The sequence below is a fragment of the Pipistrellus hanaki genome (assembly GCF_964339955.1).
Source record: "Pipistrellus hanaki genome assembly, chromosome: 1".
NCBI lineage: Eukaryota > Metazoa > Chordata > Mammalia > Chiroptera > Vespertilionidae > Pipistrellus > Pipistrellus hanaki.
In genome coordinates, this window is record NC_140503.1 from 43058514 (window position 1) to 43076659 (window position 18146).

The 18146-nt window shown below is 51.2% G+C and overlaps 1 protein-coding gene across 1 annotated transcript; it reads left to right on the forward strand.

Moving 5' to 3' along the window:
• Positions 1-1087: 1087 nt before the first annotated feature.
• On the forward strand, positions 1088-17926 carry CILP (cartilage intermediate layer protein). Its single transcript, XM_084879422.1, has 9 exons — positions 1088-1202; positions 2907-3094; positions 5184-5276; positions 6127-6396; positions 8069-8248; positions 8913-9227; positions 10026-10134; positions 11771-11928; positions 15093-17926. The coding sequence occupies exons 2-9, from the start codon at positions 3004-3006 to the stop codon at positions 17459-17461; spliced, it is 3585 nt and encodes a 1194-aa protein (XP_084735548.1). The 5' UTR covers positions 1088-1202; positions 2907-3003; the 3' UTR covers positions 17462-17926.
• Positions 17927-18146: the final 220 nt, after the last annotated feature.

Genomic DNA, 18146 nt, shown 5'->3' on the forward strand with positions numbered 1-18146 from the left:
CTGACGCTGGGGTGGGGGCAAGGCCACAGGGGCCAGGCCTCCATCTCCGGGCCCGGCATGAGGCAGGAAGACCACCTGGGCCAGATGAGCCCAGGCCCTGAGGCAGGCCCTGGCAGCTTGTGTGTCTCCCCTCCCCATCTTCTGCCTCCTACGGGGATTCTATCCTTGTGCGCTTCATGAACCAGCAGCTCCAATAGCACTTGGGAGCTTTTAGAAACGCAGACCTACGGAATCAGAAACTCTGGGCACGGGGCACAGCAATCGGTGTTTTCAGAAGCTTTCCAGGGGATTCTGACAAGTGTTCAAATTGTAGAAGCATTGTCTGAGGCATCAGGCAAACTCATGCTGAGGGGGAGGTGGGTGAAGTCCTGAGCACAGGCAGCTGCGTACGCCACCTATGGGTAAGACAGGCTGTTCGGTTGCTGGTGGGTGTCTATACCAGAGCCAGATGCATACTCACAGACCAGCACAGAGAACCCACATGCAGGGGCTCTGGGGTCCGATGGGCACAGTCAGGCACCCGTATGGAAGTAGGTAGGGTCAGAGAAGAGCTGTTCCCACCAGGTGACATCCTGTGCCCCACCATGCCTTGTCCCTTATCCCTTCTGAGGTTCTCTGAGTGCACCCTCAGAGGCCAGAGAAGCCGAGGAGTTGTCCAATTCCAACCAGGCAGGCCCCAGCCGAAAGGTCAGGGGGCCTGTGTGCCTGAGAGAGTTTGGATTATGTGATAAAACCAATAGTCCTTTCTCAGCATGAGTGGGCCACGGCCAGGGGAGTGTGGGGGATCGGCAAGCAAAGTTCAGGCAAGAGCACGCCACCCCCTGATCTATGAAACCCTGCCCAGATGTACAATTACCCTTGGCCCCTTCCCAGTGCGTCTCAGTGCCCACCCCAGCTCCCCACCCATCCCTCTGCTCTGGCCCGCGGAGCCCCAGGCCGCTGTCCACTTGGCCCATCACCAGGCCCCGCGGCATCTTCCCATAAGGATCTGGAAGTGAAATCCCAGCCTCTGGGAGCTGCCTGGGACGTGGGGAGGGGAGAGAGAGGCTGAGCTTCCTTATGCTCAGATCTGGTTTCGCCGCTTCCCGTGGCGCACTGCCACAGGCTGAGCCACCAGCTGTGCTATATAAGGCCCAGAGGCTGGATCGCTGGAGAGACAGAGACGTGGACCCCCCCAGCTGAGGACTCCCACTCAGGACGCGGTGAGCTCCGCTCCCATTCTCCTCGCCCCAACCCCGCACCCCCTGCCCGGCTCAGCTATTCCTGCCCTCCCCTGACTACCCTGTCTGCTCCCCTAACAAGACCCCCCCTTGCTGCTTTAGAGTTCTCTTTTCCCTCATTGGCCCAAAGTCCTCTCCTTCCCCCGTCTGAGGTCAGGGGCCCTCAAATGACCCCAGGCAGGATCTCTGTAGCTCTGGGCGCCCGGCTTCTCTCCTGCGGTCAGCCAGCCTGCTTTGTCCGGGCGTTCCGAGGCGTGTGGGATGGGGAGCCTACCCAGCAGACATGTGCCGAGGAAACTTCCGTGGGCTGCCAGATGGGAAATGGTTTTTCCACAAGGTGCCTCCGGCCACCTTGGCCTCCCAGACAGCCCCAGAGCGGTCTCGGACTGAACGCCGGGCAGGCCCATGGAGCGCTCGGCTCCCTGCTCAGAGCCCGGAGCTCGGGGTAAGACACACAAGAGCTGGAGACCGTGGGGAGGCCCGGGCCGCTGCTCCCTGGGCTGAGAAACAGCTGCTGGTGGGGACAGCTAGACGGTCCGCAGTGTGGGATGGGTCTGTGCTTCCCCTGGGACAGCGGAGTACTTTCGGATCTTTTTTCCAGAAAGGAGGAATCTTCTCCCTTCCCACTGTACACTGGACTTGGGAGGTTGGAGGGAACCATTTTTTAATCTCTAAGAGCTGGCCAGATCCTGGGTTGACCAGAGCTCTGAGGAGAGAGACAACAGGAGCCTGGGCCATGCCCCACAGGCCCCTGTGCTTATTGCCTGGCTGCGTTCCTCTTCCCACTCCTGCAGCCCCTAACCCACAGCCAGCAGTTCCTGGGGAGCTCTGGACTCTCTCAGCGCAGCCCTCCTGCTCTCCCTCAGTGGGCTCCTGGTGGTGTAACTCCCAGCTAGACCCCAAACAAGCAGGCCAGAAATGTGTTCCAGCTGCAGCCCGTGCACATCTGGGGATGTGTTCGTGGAGGTGGTATGTCTGAAGCATCGGTGCCCTCCAGCTCGCTTGCCGTGTGAGAGGTCACTGTAGTTGGCGTTGGGGTTTCACAGCCTTACTATGGTAGCTTCTTTATGAAAGAATGAGGGGGTCCCCGAAAGGGTAACAAAAACATGCCCCCACACCCATGTCTCGGAAGTAATTAATGAGTCACCCAGAAGTGGCTGGGAGTGAGCCAGGCCTCTCCTCACTGGCAAGGAACCTCCTCTCCCTTGTGCCCCATCTCGATGTGGGGCCCTGGCACCTGGACCCCGGGGGTGAATCCGGGTCTGCCTCATCTGAACCGAGGTTCTTTTTTTTTTTTCTTTTTAATATTTTATTGATTTTATACAGAGAGGAAGAGAGAGGGACAGAGAGCTAGAAACATGGATGAGAGAGAAACATCGATCAGCTGCCTCCTGAACACCCCCCACTGGGGATGTGCCCACAACCAAGGGATCGAACCTGGGGCCTTTCAGTCTGCAGGCTGACGCTCTGTCCACTGAGCCAAACCGGTTTCGGCTGAACCCAGGTTCTGAGCCGCTGCACCCCTGTAGCTGTCTGCATTTGCAACTTTGGCAGGTGTCACCTCCCACAGACTTCATTCCGTGCACTCCTCCACCCTTGATAGGTCAAGAAATAATTCTGCTTTCTGCTGTAGCCATAAGAGGTGACTCAGAAACAGGGAACCTGGCAAGCTTTGTTTCTCTGCAGGTCACCGGATCTGAGACGCTTCCCAGGAGACCACGTTCCGGGGACCACGTTCCAGGGGCAACCTGACGTTGTAAAGCACCTTCACCCAACTTCCGTCATGCTCCCCACCGAGCCTGGGGGAAAGATGGTGGGGACCAAGGCCTGGGTGTTCTTCTTCGTCCTGGTGCTGGAGCTCACCGCTGTGCTGGGTACAGGCTAAGTATCTGCTTCTTCCAAGTCCCCGACTTGACACAGTGAAGTCATGTCTGGTTTGGAACTCAACTGTGCATCCGCCTTAAGGCCTGAGACTGGTTTATAGATGTATTTAAAGTTTATTCCCTGATTGTTTCTCCAAAGGATTTGAGATCATTCCCAATATTAAAATACACAGAACAGAATATTTTAAGTGAGGAGAACGAGCTGTCATTCAGAGGGAGGAAAAAACAAAAAAAATAGGAGGGCTACCACCTCTGAGTGATAAATTTAGCTCTGAGCTTCCTGGCAGCCAAAGCAGAAGGAAATCGTAGGAGATTATTTTCTCAGGAATAGATTTGAAGATCGATCTGGTTTTAGTTTCATGAATTTTTTTTGGCCTAAAGCTCTATTATTTAGACCCAGATTTCACAGACTAGAGAACCCCTTCTGGTCTTCTTGTCCTCTACCTCCATCTTCTGGTGACACTGAGGAGAGGAATAGGTAGAGAGGATTTGCTTATGAGATTCTCCAAGGCATCTAAGTGTCAGAACTCCGAGCCCTGTCCTGTATGCTCCCTCCCATCCGCCCTTTCTCTCCTGATTTCTACCCGCATACTCAGGTAAAGCAAAAAATATATACATTTTTTTAAGTGCTTAAACCTCTCTTTTAAAGCTGCATGCCCTGTGGGCGCTGTGACCACAGATGCAGGAACAAAGGCTGGCTCCGCGTCTTGCCAAACCCTGTGTGCCACCGCCTGCCTGGTTTGCTCTTTTCCCCGTGACAGCTGCTGCTGTAGCTGATTAATATTCAACCATCTGAGGGGAAATCAGAGTTGTGTGATTAAAGGAGCCTCTATCACCCCAATTAAAGAATTCTGATTTGGCTCCTCACTTAAAAGTTAATTGCCTTTCAAAGCTTTTGCAGCCCTCTGCTCTCCTTTCTCTTCCCCATGCTGGAGCCCCAACCCGGCCTCAGGTGGGTGGGGCTGGAAGCTACCTTGTACGCATCCCAAGGCAGAACCCTCTGTCCTGCGGTCAAAACATTGACAACTACTGCCCCAACGAGGCCAAGTAAGTCCTTTAGGGGGAGGATGGACTCTAAAGCCAGCTTTGCCAAGAGAAGGGAAATGGACATCTATTGTCCAGGCATTGAGCTAAGAGGAGTTGCTGATGCTTATTCAGCAGCCACTATGTACGAGGCATTGTTCTAAGTGGATTTGATGAATGAGTTTGTCTAATCCCCACAATCCTCTGAGGCAGGAACTACTATTATCCTCAGTTTATGATGAGGGAACAGGAGTCAGATGAGTTAAGTGTCTGGCCCACGGTCACACAGGGAGGAAGTGGCAGAGTCTCTGGATCTCATGTTCTCAATCTTCATATACTTTAGAGATGTTCACCTGTGTTACCTCATAGACTTGTCATACCACCCTGTGAAGTGGTAATTAATATCTCCATCTTGCAGATGGAGAAAAATAAGCCTCCATTCTTTTTTAAAAAATATATTTTATTAATTTTTTTACAGAGAGGAAGGATGAGGGATATAGAGTTAGAAACATCAATCAGCTGCCTCCTGCACACCCCCCACTGGGGATGTACCCACAACCAAGGTACATGCCCTTGACCGGAATCAATCCTGGGACCTTTCAGTCCGCAGGCCGACGCGCTATTCACTGAGCCAAACCGATTTCGGCAAGCCTCCATTCTTTATGGCAAGGACGGGGCTGGACCCTAACATAGGAGCTCCCACCTATTGGCTGCTCCCCATCCTCCAAAGATCTGGTTCTAGAACAAGAGCAAAAAGAAAATAACCGCTTGTTGAGCTTGCACTACACGCCAGCTCCCTTTCCACTCGCTATCCCCTGAATATGCCCCAGGGCCCTGTGAGGCAGTGATTATTAATATAGCCCTATTATGTGGGGAAAACAGATTTAGAGGAATAAAGCTCTTAATGAGGTTGCAGAGCCAGTAAGTGGCAGAGCGGGGATTTGAACACGTGTCCCGTGCTTAAGCTCCATCCACCACTCTTGAAAGGCTAGTCAGAGGACCCGCTGGCCCCTGATAACTAACCGTTCTGGCCTCTCCCTTCCCCTCCTGGCCCCAGGGAGGCAGATGATGCTCAGCCAGTCTGTGAGAAGAGTCCGACCTGGGAAGAGGAACCTCAGCAACTTTGCCAAGCCTGCGAGCCCCCTGGAGAGTGAGTTGTGGCTGGAACTGGGAGGGGCCACTAGGGGGGTGTTTACTGAGTTTGGGCGTGATTTCTGGGTTGTAGGAAAACCCACTTTTCAAAAGATATGTTTTTATTGATTTCAAAGAGTGGAGGGGAGAGGGATAGAGAGGTAGAAACATCAATGATGAGAATCATGGATCAGCTGCCTCCTACACACCCCCTACTGGGGTCTGAGCCCACAACTGGGTGTGTGTTGTGACCAGGAATCCAGTCGTGACTTCCTGGTTCATGGATTGATGCTCAACTGCCGAGCCACATTGGCCAGGCTGGAAACCCACGTTTACAAGGCATTTGGCCTACGTCTTTGTGCAGGCAGAGGCATTTGCTATATAGAACAGTCCAGAATCATGAATATGCCTGATATGTTTCAGGAATGCAGAAGGGCTTGCTGGGGCCAGAGCATAGGCTGGTGGGGAGAGAATGGGGGAGATGAGGGTGGAGAGCCAGCTCAGACCACCCTAAATGCTGGGAGTGTGGGATCAACCCACATGAAGAAAGCTCACCCTGCCTACTGTGTTGGGGATGGGGTCAGAGAGAAACTGAGGTAGAGAGACCAGGCAGAAAGTTACTGACATGGTACAGCCAGGCTGCTAATGGCTTTATGGAGTCGTCGGAGGAAGTGGAGGGATGCAGAAGGGCAGGAGATTGGAGAGATGCTGGAGAGGCAGATGCAATGGGCCCTGAGACCAATAGAGGGCGTTGGGTGGGAGCATGAGGGATATGAGGGATGACTCCCAGGAACTGAGCAGAAAAAGGAACTGGAGCTGACCTGGGGCTCCAGGGCCTGACTCCTCCCCAACCTGGCTCTATCTCTCAGCTCCGGGCGAGTGGACAACATGGTTCAACGTTGACCACCCAGGCGGGCAGGGTGACTTTGAGCGACTGGATGCCATTCACTTCTACTACGGGGACCGTGTGTGCGCTCGGCCCCTGCGGCTGGAGGCTCGGACCACTGACTGGAGATCTGCAGGCAGCACTGGCCAGGTGGTCCACGGCAGTCCCCGCGAGGGTTTCTGGTGCCTCAACCGGGAGCAGCGGCCCGGCCAGAACTGCTCCAATTACACCGTGCGCTTCCTCTGCCCGCCAGGTGAGCCTGTGCGGCCCCGCCCTTACCTGCCTCTGGCCATGGGAACTCTCGCCATCACACATACACATGCTCTGATTCCCCCGTAATAACCAACCAGTGTCGTGAGAGCTTTAACCTTCCAGTTCTGTGTTTCTGGGTGCTCTTCATTCACTCCATGTCACTCGGGACGTGGGCCTTGGTGGTGAAAACCACAGACTCTGGAGCTGGGCTGCTTGGTCCCAGCCTGGACCGGGAACTCCATTCCTTAGTCCCTGGACCTCAGGTTCCTCACATGTAGAACAGGGTAATACTAGTAAACCTTCATGGTTTTTTGTTTTGTTTTGGTTTTGTTTTTGAGGATTAAGTAAGATAATGAATATAGAGGGCTTACCCCAAGTAACATTCATTAAATGTTAGTTTCCATTTGTGCCAGATACTGTGCTGGTTATCAACATCATTCAGACTTTACAACTGAGCTTTGAGGAATCTCTATGTCCAGAGCAGTTAGGTAACTTCTCATGATTACACAGCTGTCAGTGGAGAGCTGGGGTTCGAATCCACGTCTGCATTTGCGGAGTACAAAAGTTTATGCTCTGTACTTCCTCCCCGCCCACACCGGCTAATACAGAGCTAGCTAGCTGCCAGCTGCCCACGCTGTGGATGGGTACCCTCACCTTTTGGGGTTCCATCGGCTCTCACAAGGCCAGGTGGCAGTGGAGGTCATCTCGAGTTGGGAGCTCAGTTGGGCAGGGTCTCCTGGGCAAGGTCTGAAGCCCCATTGTTGCACACAGACCTTAGACCAGAGGTGAAGAGGGCAGGCATAAGGGGGTTTGATGACTGAATCACCGCAGTCCCAGGCCCTGGTGGCTGTTGCCACACTGGTGGTCAGGGAAGGTGATGCTAACCCTGCACAGCCTGGGGCAGCGTATCAGCTCCCACTGCTTGGCCAGCATGTCCCTGTCAGGGCCACCCCTTGACCACACGGTGTCTTTGTGCAAATTAGAGATGCCACCTCCTCAAGACTCTTGACTTCCTTCTGTTGGAAAAGTCATTATACCCTGTTTCCATGGAAATTAGACAGTGTCTTATATTAATTTTTGCTCCCAAAGATGCACTAGGTCTTATTTTCAGGGGATGTCTTATTTTTCCATGAAGAAGAATAAGGTACACATTTATCGTTAAATGAAAATAAAGGAAATTTATTACCTGTATACGGTACAGTAGTACGGTAGTTGTCAACACAAACCAGACAAACTGAATCCTACAGTATCAAGAATTTACTCATTTATTCAATGACAATCATGTCATCATCTTCTGGAACATCATCATAACAATCCAATTCCTGAATTTCCTGGTGAATTTCTTGTGACTCCATTTCTTTCAGAATCAGTGGACCAAATCTCACATGTTTAGCAATAGCATTCTGAGACAGAGCCTGGGGAGGGGGGGAGGGCTTATTTTCGGGGGGATGCCTTATATTCCACTCAGAAGGAAACCTGTAAGTATCGATAGGTCATATTTTCGGAGGATGTCTTATTTTCGGGGAAACACGGTAGTAAATGTGAATATCAGTGACATCTATAACGTAAATGACGTCCTGCTCTCTGAGCAAAACTAGCCTTAGGGTCAAATTTCCTGACAGAGTTTCCTTGGGAGGGAGGAAGTCAGACTGTGTGCCCATCCTGCTTTGCAGGATCCTTGCGCCGAGACACAGACCGTATCTGGAGCTCGTGGTCTCCCTGGAGCAAGTGTTCTGCTGCCTGTGGTCACACGGGGGTCCAGACCCGAACACGCACCTGCTTGGCGGAGACAGTGTCGCTGTGCAGTGAGGCCACGGAGGAGGGCCGGCTCTGCATGGACGAGGCCTGTACAGGTACCTCTCTTGTTCCTGGTACTAGGCAGGGAATGGCGTGGAGGAGGAAGCAGCCTACAGTAGGTTAAAGGGCCAGATTGAGATGGGTTCATTCATTCATGCAGTCATCAAGTATTAACTATTATGTGCTCTGATGGGGGCTATAAGGGAAAATGTGGGAGCACAGAGGCCCGTTATCATAGCTTAGGGGAATCAAAGTGGACTTCCTAGGGAAGGTGTCCTGAGCTAAGTCTTGAAAGATAGGTAGGAATGAGCCAAAACCAGTTTGGCTCAGTGGATAGAGCGTTAGCCTGCAGACTGAAGGGTCCCAGGTTCGATTCCCGTCAGGGGCACGTACCTTGGTTTCGGGCACATGCCCGGTGGGGGGGGTGGGGGGTGGGTGTAGGAGGCAGCTGATCGATGTTTCTCTCTCATCAATGTTTCTAACTTTCTATCCCTCTCCCTTCCTCTCTGTAAAAACCAATAAAATATATTTTTTTAAAAAGAGAAAAAAAAGAAAAGAAAAGAAAGAAAGATAGGTAGGAATGAGTCATGCAGGCCAATAAGGAAGGATAACAAAGGCCTAAGGAGGAGGGGGAAGCACATGTGATGTGCTAAATGTGATGTGGCTAAAGGAGGGCCAGCATCCACATAAGCCCTCCTGACATGGCCTCTTCTTCCACAGCCTGTGACCTGGTCTGCCACATGGGCCAGGTGAATGCTGACTGTGACGCCTGCATGTGCCAGGACTTCGTGCTGCATGGGACTGTCTCCCTCCCTGGGGGTGCCCCAGCCTCAGGGGCCACTGTCTACCTGATGACCAAGACACTTAAGCCACTGACCCGGACGGACAGCAGTGGGAGATTCCGAGTCCCTGGCTTATGCCCAGATGGCAAAAGCATCCTGAAGATCACAAAGACCAAGTTTGCTCCCATCAAGCTCACGATGCCCACGACTAGCCTGAAGTCAGCCACCGTCAGTGCAGAGTTCATGAGAGCAGGTACTTCCTTTCTCTGGGGTAGAGTGGGATTTTTAAATAAAGGGACTGCAGTGGTAAGAGCTGGTTTCCCAGTTTAGACTAAAACTCAAAACCCTAACCATGACCTACAAGGCCCAACATCATCTGCTCCATCCCCACCCCCATTACTTCTCTGCTCTTCTCTTCTATTATCCTCCTGTCTGCCCCCACTGAGTCACTCCACTGCAGCCACCATGTCCTCCTATCTGTTCCTCACACACACAGGCACACTCCTGCCTCAGGGCCTTTGCACTTCTGTGTACTCTGTTTAGATACTGGCATGGCTTGCTCCCTGAAATGAGTTCTTCCCTGGACCACCTTATTAAAATAGTCATTACAATATAGTGTGAGGTTTGGAGGCCAGGAAGAGACAGAGAGAGGCTGGGGGATTAAGAAATGGTACAGAAGGGCTGGAAAATTCTGCTGGAGGCAGCACAACAGGAATATTGTAATAGATATTTTAAATATCTATTTAAAACAACCAACTCTGTTTCAATGGCCGTGCTTGGGAACCATGGCTGGCGCAAGGTCCCCTTGGTTCACCATTGCCTCACCTAGATGCTTCTTGAGAGGCCACGGAAGCAGGTCCTAAGGTCGAAGAGGTGGACCCCATTCTGGATCAGTACCCTAATTAGGACCTTTGCAGGTGGGGTGTGGGGTGGTGGCGCGTGTGTCAGGTCACACAATTCTAACACTTGTCAAAGAACCCGGGGAAGCAAGGCTCTGGAGAATCTGTCACAAAGGAAAACCCAAAGCACCATTTCTCGTCTTCTGTCCCAGAGATCCCGTACATTGTGAAGAACCCTGAGACAAAAGCACGGAGAGCTGGGCAGAGTGCGGCCCTGTGCTGTAAGGCCACAGGGAAGCCCAGTCCAGACCAGTATTTCTGGTGAGTATTCTGCCAGCTGCCCTGCCTGATTCTTCTTTGGCCAACCAGATCTTTCTTGCATTTGGTCTGGATATATATATATATATATATATATATATATATATATATATATATAAATTCAGAGAGGAAGGGAGAGGTAGAGAGAGAGATAGAAATATCAATGATGAGAGAGAATCCTCAATCGGCTGCTTCCTGCATGCCCCCCACTGGGGATCACGCCTGAAACCTGGGCATGTACCCTGACCGGGAATTGAACCATGACTTCCTGGTTCATAGGTTGACACTCAACCATTGAGCCACACCAGCTGGGTGGTCTGGTCTTATTAATCCCTAGAGGCCCAGTGCATGAAAATTCATGCACTGGAAGGAGGGTCCCTCAGTCCGGCCTGCCCCCTCTCACAGTCCGGGAGCACTCAGGGGTGGGAGGCAATCCAGCAGTCAGGTGAAGGTGATGCCCAATCACACCTCTGCTGCTGCCACTGTCAGCAGTGCAAGCCTCAGCCGGCCCTGGTTACCTGAGCCTCCGGCCACTGAGGGCGACATCCAAGGCCTGCCTGTGCCTCAGGCTGACCCTGGGTGGCTGGGGAGTTGAGGGGACTGGGGAACTCTGGAGGCAGGCCAGCCATCCAGCGGGGCTGAGAGGACTGGGTGCTGCCATCTTTTGGCTGTGGGTGCTGCCATCTTTGAGGGCAGGGCAGTCAATTAGCATATTCCCTCCTTATTGGCTGTGGGTGCTGGCATTTTTGAGATGGTGTGAGGGTCAATTAGCATATTCCCTCTTTATTAGATAGGATAATACTAACCAACAAAATAAAGTTAGAAGTAGGGCCCAGGTTCAGAGTCCAGAAGTTGGCACTTATGTTTTTTTGTTAATCCTCACTTGAGGATATTTTTCCGTTGATTTTTAGGGAGAATGGAAGAGAGAGGGACAGAGAGAGAGAGAAATACATCAATTGTTCGCCTCCTATATGAGCCCTGACCAGGGCTGGGGTCCGGGAGGAGCCTGCAGCCCAGGTACATACCCTTGACTGGAATCAAATCTGAGACCCTTCAGTCCTCAGACCAACCCTCTATCCACTGAGTCAAACTGGCTAGGGCCAGAAGTTGGCACTTATAAGTGGGGACCACCAGGATTGAGGCCACACAGACAACCAGAAAGCACTGTGTGGTCTTCTCAACACTGGGGTTTCTACAGAGCGGCTCTGGTCTCTGGGTCCTGACTTGCATATCCTCTGGATACAGAACAAGGTTCCTCAGCCCTGCTTCCCCGACAAAGGCAAATGAGGTTAGAATCTCCTGTGGCTGTGAGTCCTTTACCCTTCACAGACATTTTACAGCCATCCTCTTGTTTGACCCACCCAATGTTTCTGTGATGTCAGCTAGGAATCACTGCTCCCATTTTATTGATCAGGAAGCTGATGCTAAGGAAGGTGAGATGATTTGTCCAAGGATTCATAGCCAGCAAGTGATGGGGCTGAAACTCAATCAAGTCCCTTGACTCCCAGGCCAGTCAGTGCTCTTGGATGAGCTATGTCAAAGGTGGTATTGGCATCTGCAGGGGCCCATCCACCATCTGTCTCTCTGGCTGCTTGCTATGGCACTGCCCCCTCAGGCTGCACCTCTCCATCCCTTGCAGGTATCACAATAACTCGCTGCTGGACCCCTCCCTCTACAAGCACGACGGCAAGCTGTTACTGAAGAACCTTCGGCGGGACCAGGCTGGGGAGTACTTCTGCAAGGCCCAGAGCGACGCAGGGGCTGTGAAGTCCCAGGTCGCCCAGCTGATTGTCATAGGTAAGCCTGGCAGGGTCCCTGGGGAACCTCTACTGCAGGACTGGGGAGCACCTCAGTGGACATAACTGGGCAGCAAAAAAAAACAGCTTTTCTGTGCTGCGTACAATGGTATGTCCTCTGAGACACAAAGATGCCACAGATCTCAATTCTACCCTCTCGGAGCTGCCACCCCAGAAGAGGTCAGGAAATGTAATTAAGTGTGCCTTGGCAGCACAGTCAAGGATTCAGCGAGCCTGAGGGAGGGCCGGTGAAGGATGAAGAAAAGACAGACAAAGAGAATAAGCTGGGTCTAGGTGCATCTTCTGTGCGTGACTGAGACCACAGAACAGATCCAGACCGCAAGCTGATGCTTTATTTTATAATCAGAGGTAAACAAGGTATTTACAATGTTCTTATAAGTTTCACTTGTGTTTGGCAGCACTTGCTGCACCTCCCACAGCCTATTGGCTACCCAGAAAAGATCTAGGGTGTAGTCACAAGATCAAGCTTAATTATGCTAAGAGGGCTGTGCCCTCTAAGCTGGGACTTGTTTACGACTTTGCCAGCAGGTCAGTCCGAGGCTTAACCCTATAACCGCTCCCTACAATTAAAAGACGAGTAAAGATAGGCAAATGCAGTTAAAGCAGGAGATAATGGGTCATGGACTCTCTAGATGAGAGATAGAAACTTTCCAGGCAGGAGTGACCATGGGTGGCTACCTGAGAGAGCAGCATTTCAACTGGGGCTTAAATAGTGGTTCCTAGATTTGGATGCCTGGTGGGATCATCTGGTTGGTGTTAACAAAAACCCAGCTGCCTGAAATTTATCCCTCCCTCCCAGAGAGTTTTTTAAAAAAAACATATTTTTATTGATTTCAGAGAGGAAAGGAGAGAGAGAGAAAGATAGAAAGTTCAATGATGAGAGATAATCATTGATGGGCTGCCTCCTGCATGCCCACACTGGGGATCAAGTTTGAAACCTGGGTATGTGCCCTGACTGGAATCAAACCATGACCTCCTGGTTCATAGGTCGACCCTCAACCATTGAGCCTCGCTTGGCCAGGCACTCCCAGAGAGTTTTATTTCATTGGCTTTGGATGTGGCCTGGGTATTGCACAATTTAAAACCTTCCCCAGGTGATTCTAAGTTATAAAGCCCTGGTCTTACCGAATGGCCATATCAAGGGGCCAGTGTGAGCAAAGGTATAGAAGTGGGAAGTTGAGAGGCTTTCTAAGAAAGGGTGATCTGATTAGAAATGGCTTATGGAGTGAGTTGGTGCCTTAGCCAGTTTGGTTCAGATAGAGCATTGGCTGAGGACCTAAGGGTCCCAGGTTTGATTCCAGTCAAAGGCACATGCCGGAATTGAGGGCTCAATCATCAGTTGGGGGCGTGCAGGAGGCAGCTGATCAATGATTCTCTCTCATCATGATGTTTCTGTCTCACCCTCTCCCTTCCTCTCTGAAATCAGTAAAAATGGCCGGGACCGGTTTGGCTCAATGGATAGAGCGTCGGCTTGGGGACTGAAGGGTCCCGGGTTCGATTCTGGTCAAGGGCATGTGCCTTGGTTGCGGGCATATCCCCAGTAGGGGGTGTGCAAGAGGCAGCTGATCGATGACTCTCTCTCATCGATGTTTCTAACTCTCTATCTCTCTCCCTTCCTTTCTGTATAAAGTCAATAAAATATATTTTAAAAAATCAGTAAAAATGTTTTTTAAAAAGAAAAAGAAGTGCACTTGAGGGGAAGACTTGAGGTCAAAATCAATCAGGAACCTGTACTTGGAAAGTGAGAGAGAAGGAGGATAGCTTAGTAATTGGCCTAAACAAAACCAAACAAAACACAGAGGAAGAGAAAATTTATTGGAAGGGTTCTGGAGTATTTTACAGACTCCAAGAAAGTTGAGCAACAGACCTCAAGACACAGGACAGTTGGACCTTGGCAACAGTGGAGCCCTGTCAGCTGTGGTTCCCAACCCATAACACCAGTGCTCCCCTTTCTCACAGTTATTTTGAATACTTTAAATTTTTAACACTTTACATTTACGAAATATTTTCTATTCTGAAATTAAATTTATGGATAATAAGTTAACTACATATAATTGCTAAGTATACAATATATGCACACATCCCAAACTATACCATACAGGAGAAATAAAAAGAAAATAGTTTTAATGCAAAATAATATGTATTTCAATATGTAAAGGCTTTGGCATAATTTCCCAAGAAAGCCAACCAAGAGGTCAGACATTTGCATTTGACTCCAGTCACTGTGACTGTGGCAGCTGCAAATACTGATGGATGCAGGGGTCTCATTGTGGTGGGTCACATTCCTTGGGGAAGGCGGTAAATATATGATTTTTCTGAGACAAGGAACAATTTTAATATATATATATATTACTTAATATATATATATAATATATGTATATATATTATTGACTTATTACAGAGAGGAAGGGAGAGGGAGAGAGAGTTACAAACATCGATGAGAGAGAAACATCAATCAGCTGCCTCCTGCACACCCCCTCCTGGGGATGTGCCCACAACCAAGGTACATGCCCTTGACCGGAATCAAACTTGGGACCCTTGAGTCCCAAGGCCAACGCTCTATCCACTGAGCCAAACCGGTTAGGGCAAGAAACAATTCTTGTTATTTTCCCAAGCTAAACAAAGTATAATCTTACCTTGATTTTTATGGTAGCTGCATTTTCGGAAAAATTCAAGATATGGTAAAGTCACATTAACATAAATACTAGGCTCTGATCATTGTAAACAAGTTTTCCACCTACATGAATGTCTGGTGGGATATGTGAAAGTCATGCAGGAGACAGAAAAAGTCCTGGCAGAAAAGTGCCAGGCTTTGCCGGTCAGAGCAGCAATGCCCCACCCACTACATGCCAGCAGCACTCTTAATTTGGGTGGTAACTCAACACACCCTCGCAGATCTTAATGGCTCATCTCCAATGAGAGCCATTACTGTAGTGGTCTCAGCAACCAACTCTATTTCTCCATGTATAAAACGGGCTTAGCAACAACGGCTGTTTATCTTTCTCAGAGAGGTTCTGTGAGAAGCAGGCTCTTGGATATGGAAGTGCTTTGAAAACGATCAAGCACTGCACAGAGGTGAGGCTAAGGTGTCTTGTGTGTAGGATGTGAGCTTACATTTAATAGCCACACCGTTTCCCTCCACAGCCCCTGATGAGGCTCCGTGCAACCCAACCCCTGAGAGCTACCTTATCCGGTTGCCTCATGACTGCTTCCAGAATGCCACCAACTCCTTCTACTATGATGTGGGCCGTTGCCCTGTCAAGACCTGTGCAGGGCAGCAGGACAACGGGATCCGGTGCCGGGACGCTGTGGAGAACTGCTGTGGCATCTCCAAAACAGAGGAGAGGGAGATCCAGTGCAATGGGTACACGCTGCCCACCAAGGTGGCCAAGGAGTGTAACTGCCAGCGGTGTACGGAGACCCGGAGTATCGTGCGGGGCCGCGTCAGCGCTGCTGACAACGGGGAGCCCATGCGCTTTGGCCACGTGTACATGGGGAACAGCCGTGTGAGCATGACTGGCTACAAGGGCACGTTCACCCTCCACATCCCCCAGGACACGGAGAGGCTGGTGCTCACGTTCGTGGACAGGCTGCAGAAGTTCGTCAACACGACCAAAGTGCTGCCCTTCAACAAGAAGGGGAGTGCCGTGTTCCACGAGATCAAGATGCTTCGGCGTAAAGAGCCCATCGTCCTGGAGGCCACGGAGACCAATGTCATCCCCCTGGGGGAGGTGGATGGTGAAGACCCCGTGGCTGAGTTGGAGATCCCCTCCAAGAGCTTCTACAAGCAGAACGGGGAGCCCTTCACAGGAAAAGTAAAGGCCAGCGTGACCTTCCTGGACCCCCGCAATATCTCCACAGCCACGGCCACCCAGAGTGACCTGAACTTCATCACTGATGACGGGGACACCTTCCCCCTTCGAACATATGGCATGTTTTCCGTGGACTTCAGAGATGAGGCCACCTCCGAGTCTCTTAATGCTGGCAAGGTGAAGGTTCACCTCGACTCGACCCAGGTCAAGATGCCAGAGCACGTGTCCGCCATGAAACTGTGGTCGCTCAACCCAGACACGGGGCTATGGGAGGAGGAAGGTGACTTCAAATACGAAAGCCAAAGGCGGAACAAAAGGGAGGAGAGAACCTTCCTGGTGGGCAACATGGAGATCCGAGAAAGGAGGCTTTTTAACTTGGATGTCCCCGAAAGCAGGCGGTGCTTCATCAAGGTGAGGGCCTACAGGAGTGAGAGGTTCTTGCCCAGTGAGCAGATCCAGGGGGTTGTGGTCTCTGTGATCAACCTGGAGCCCAGGACTGGCTTCTCATCCAACCCCAGGGCCTGGGGCCGCTTTGACAGTGTCATCACGGGCCCCAACGGGGCCTGCCTGCCTGCCTTCTGTGACGACCAGTCCCCTGATGCCTACTCTGCCTACGTCTTGGCAAGCCTGGCTGGGGAAGAACTGGAAGCAGTGGCGTCTTCTCCCAAATTCAACCCAAATGCAATCGGTGTCCCTCAGCCCTACCTCGACAAGCTCAAGTACCGTAGGACAGACCATGAGGACCCACGGGTTAAGAAGACGGCTTTCCAGATCAGCATGGCCAAGCCGAGGCCCAACTCAGCAGAAGAGAGCAACGGACCCATCTACGCCTTTGAGAACCTCCGGGCATGCGAGGAGGCACCGCCCAGTGCAGCCCACTTCCGGTTCTACCGGATCGAGGGGGATCGGTACGACTACAACACCGTCCCCTTCAATGAAGACGATCCCATGAGCTGGACGGAAGACTACCTGGCGTGGTGGCCCAAGCCAATGGAGTTCAGGGCCTGCTACATCAAGGTGAAGATTGTGGGGCCCGTGGAGGTGAATGTGCGATCCCGCAACATGGGGGGCACCCACCGGCAGACGGTGGGGAAGCTGTACGGAATCCGGGATGTCAAAAGCACACGGGACAGGGACCAGCCCAACGTCTCATCTGCCTGTCTGGAGTTCAAGTGCAGCGGGATGCTCTATGACCAGGATCGTGTGGACCGCACGTTAGTGAAGATCATTCCCCAAGGCAGCTGCCATCGGGCCAGTGTGAACTCCATGCTGCACGAGTACCTGGTCAACCACCTGCCGTTGGCGGTCAACAATGACACCAGTGAGTACACCATGCTGGCACCTCTGGATCCACTGGGCCACAACTACGGCATCTACACCGTCACTGACCAGGACCCTCGTGTGGCCAAGGAGATCGCCCTGGGCCGGTGCTTTGACGGCACCTCGGATGGCTCCTCCAGAATCATGAAGAGCAACGTGGGAGTGGCCCTCACCTTTAACTGCATAGAGAGGCAGGTGGGTCGCCAGAGTGCCTTCCAGTACCTCCAAAGTATCCCAGGCCAGACCCCTGCCCCCGGCACGATCAGAGGAAGAGTGCCCTTCCGGAGGCAGCAGCGGGCAAGTAGGGGCGGCCAGCGCCGGCCTGGAGGGATGGCCTCTCTGAGGTTTCGTGGGGTTGCTCAGCGGCCTTTAAACAACTGAGTCTTATGGTACTTCTCTTCTCCCCCCGAACCTCACGTGACAGCCATTGTGAGACTGAAGCACAAACTGTCACTTGGTTAATTTAAGCACATCTGTTCTGGTGCAGTTTGCTTGTTTGTTTTTCTTCATGCCTTTACTTACTGTCTTTGTCCCGTGATACTGACTGGCGCGTGGCCACAACAATGGCAAAATAAAGCCTCGTTGATCTGTTCTTTAAAAGAAACACCAGAAATTGGCCATTGGCAAGCGTTGTGGCTTTGACTGTTTTTTTCATTTGGTGCCATCCATAGAAGTCCCCTTCCTTTTCTGTTTGCAATAATGATAATCTGAAGTTGAAGGTGAAATAACCAATATAAAGTATATTTTCTGGTCTTGCTCCAAGGACGTACGCAGCAAGGTCCTCATCACTGTTCATACATATAAATGGTGGTAAAATAAAATAATAAACTCCAAGATTTTTACTTGAAATGTAAATAAGTTATTTCTTTACTGGATCTGGAACTCTTAGTGCACCTTTCACGTTAAGCTATTGAATACAGGATAATCATAGTTCTCCGCCGAGTCTGGAAAGTACATCTCGTATCCAACTGCACCAGGTTGATAATTACATTAACATGTTTCCCTTTACATTTGCTTTCGTTCTTGCTAGAAGCCCAGGGCAGCTCAGAGCAGATGTCAATAAATG